At 50.5% G+C, this 2,305-nt stretch overlaps 1 protein-coding gene across 1 annotated transcript; it reads right to left on the reverse strand.

Annotated features, from left to right (window-relative positions):
• Positions 1-428: 428 nt before the first annotated feature.
• On the reverse strand, positions 429-1,483 carry LOC310887717 (olfactory receptor 14C36-like; the record flags this gene model as incomplete). Its single annotated transcript, XM_083813893.1, has 1 exon — positions 429-1,483. Exon 1 carries the CDS (start codon positions 1,362-1,364, stop codon positions 429-431), a length of 936 nt encoding a protein of 311 aa, XP_083670019.1. The 5' UTR covers positions 1,365-1,483.
• Between the last annotated feature and the right edge of the window lie 822 nt (positions 1,484-2,305).

A 2,305-nucleotide genomic window follows, 5' to 3' on the forward strand; every position in this document is an offset into this window, starting at 1 on the left:
TCTCCAGTGGCTCTGGGCACCCACAAGTGAGGGCTGAGTCCAGCCCACATTCCCTAGCAAATCACCCAATGATCTCATCCACACATGGAGAACACAAGCTTAACAGCAGGCCCTTTTAGGGTGCAATTTCTTGAGAGTATTCATGGCTCCAGAAGAAGGAAAAAGATCTCAAACTTCAGACACAGCACTGAAGACATCCCCTTTTATTCCAGAGAGGTGAAAAAGGAGTACAGCTCTGACATAAGTACATTTAAAGATGGCTTCTGGGACAGAGGGACTGGGCTTGTACCTCTGGAGGAGTGAGACAAATCCAGACATTCATGTTCAAACAGGGTAGTCAGAGAAAAATGTCCAAAGCACAAGAGTTGCCTGAGAAAACAACCAACCAACCAACAACAACAACAATAAAGTGAATAAATATGGGTGGCTTAGTCCTGCTGAAGTACTGCCAACAGAATGAGTTTCTTCAAGGAATCCTTCAGCTCCTGGTTCCTCATGCTGTAGATGAGGGGGTTCAGTGTTGGAGGCACCACGGAATACAGAACTGCCACCACCAGATCCAGGGATGAGGAGGAGATGGAGGGGGGCCTCAGGTAGGCAACTGTGCCAGTGGTGATGAACAGGGAGACCACGGCCAGGTGAGGGAGGCACATGGAAAAGGCTTTGTGCCGGCCCTGCTCAGAGGTCATCTTCAGCACAGCCCTAAAGGTCTGCACATAGGACAGGACAATGAAAACAAAACACCCAAAAGCTAAACAAAGACTAACCACAATTACCCAAAGTTCCCTGAGGTAGGCATCTGAGCAGGAGAGCCTGAGAATCTGGGGGATTTCACAGAAGAACTGGTCCAGGGCATTGCCTTGGCACAGTGGTATGGAAAATGTATTGGCAGTGCGTAGCATGGAATAGAAAAAACTACCGCCCCAGGCAGCTGCTGCTATTTTCATACAAGCTCTACTGCTCAGAAAGGTCCCGTAGTGCAGGGGCTTGCAGATAGCAACATAGCGGTCATAAGCCATGACAGGGAGGAGGGAATATTCTGCTCCAAGCAAGAAGAAGAGAAAAAAGACCTGGGCAGCACATCCTGAGTAGGAGATGGCCCTGGTGTCCCACAAGGAGTTGGCCATGGCTTTGGGGACAATGGTTGAGATGGAGCCCAGGTCGAGGAGGGCGAGGTTGAGGAGGAAGAAGTACATGGGGGTGTGGAGGCAGTGGTCGCAGGCTATGGCGGTGAGGATGAGGCCGTTGCCCAGGAGGGCAGCCAGGTAGATGGCCAGGAAGAGCCCAAAGTGCAGGAGCTGCAGCCCGCGCGTGTCTGCAAATGGCAGGAGGAGGAACTCGTTGGGGAAGCTGCTGTTGGACATTTGCTTCTTCTGGGAACAAAGGCCTGTCCAAAGTGGAGAAATACAGGGTAGATTTCTCTGAGCAAACCTACTCCATTTCTCACAGAAACCCACCACAACACCTGTGTTCTTTCAGGAAAACCTTTGTGCAGCTCCCTTTTCCTTGAGCTCTGGTTTGTATAAAGCTGAGACTGACAGTACAGCAAGGACTCTGCTCTGGATTCCAAAAGAGCAAGTCGTGCCCTACAGCAGCTGGTAAACAGCAACACAGGGTGATCCTCGATTAATCCACTTGTTATAATGAAGCTTGTTTCAACATTGCTGCTCCTGGTTAACCTGGCTGCAGAGCAGAGCTGTGAGAATTTTGTTTTGTTGAACTTATTCTAGTGGCCCCCACCACACATGAGGAGTCCTTTTATGGAAAAATAAATAAATAAATAAATAGATAAATAATAAATAAATAAATAAATAAATAAATCTATCTGCTGTGATCAAAGTGAAATCTTGTGGGTCCTGAGAGGCAAAGGGACTGTCTCTTAGTGCCGAGGGTGGACAGCCAGTCTGTCCATCAGTCCCAGGCTCAGGTGCCCTGTGCTGGCAGCTCTTTGAGGATGGGAGCATGATTACACCCAGATGTTCCCCTGAGGAGAACCTGGACACTGCTGAGAGCAGAGGAGTCCAGTCTGAAAGTGCGAATCAACAACTCCCCGCCCCATGTCGGTGTACCTGAGGAGGACCTCAGCTCTCCCCTCCCAGCCAAAGACACAGAGGGCTCATTGCAGTTGCCCACAGACACCATCCAGCAGCATTTCCATCACCTTAGCAGTGAGCTGTCTTCTGCATCGGGCTCCTAGATAGCAAAGCTGCCTCGGGGGAGCTGTGCCCTTGTGGACGGCAGCCTGCAGCCCAGCAGGACGACCCGGGGAAAGAGAGAGATGTCCTGAAGATGGGGTGTCCTGCAG

The sequence above is a fragment of the Anser anser genome (assembly GCF_964211835.1).
Source record: "Anser anser genome assembly, chromosome: 29".
Classification (NCBI taxonomy): Eukaryota; Metazoa; Chordata; class Aves; order Anseriformes; family Anatidae; genus Anser; species Anser anser.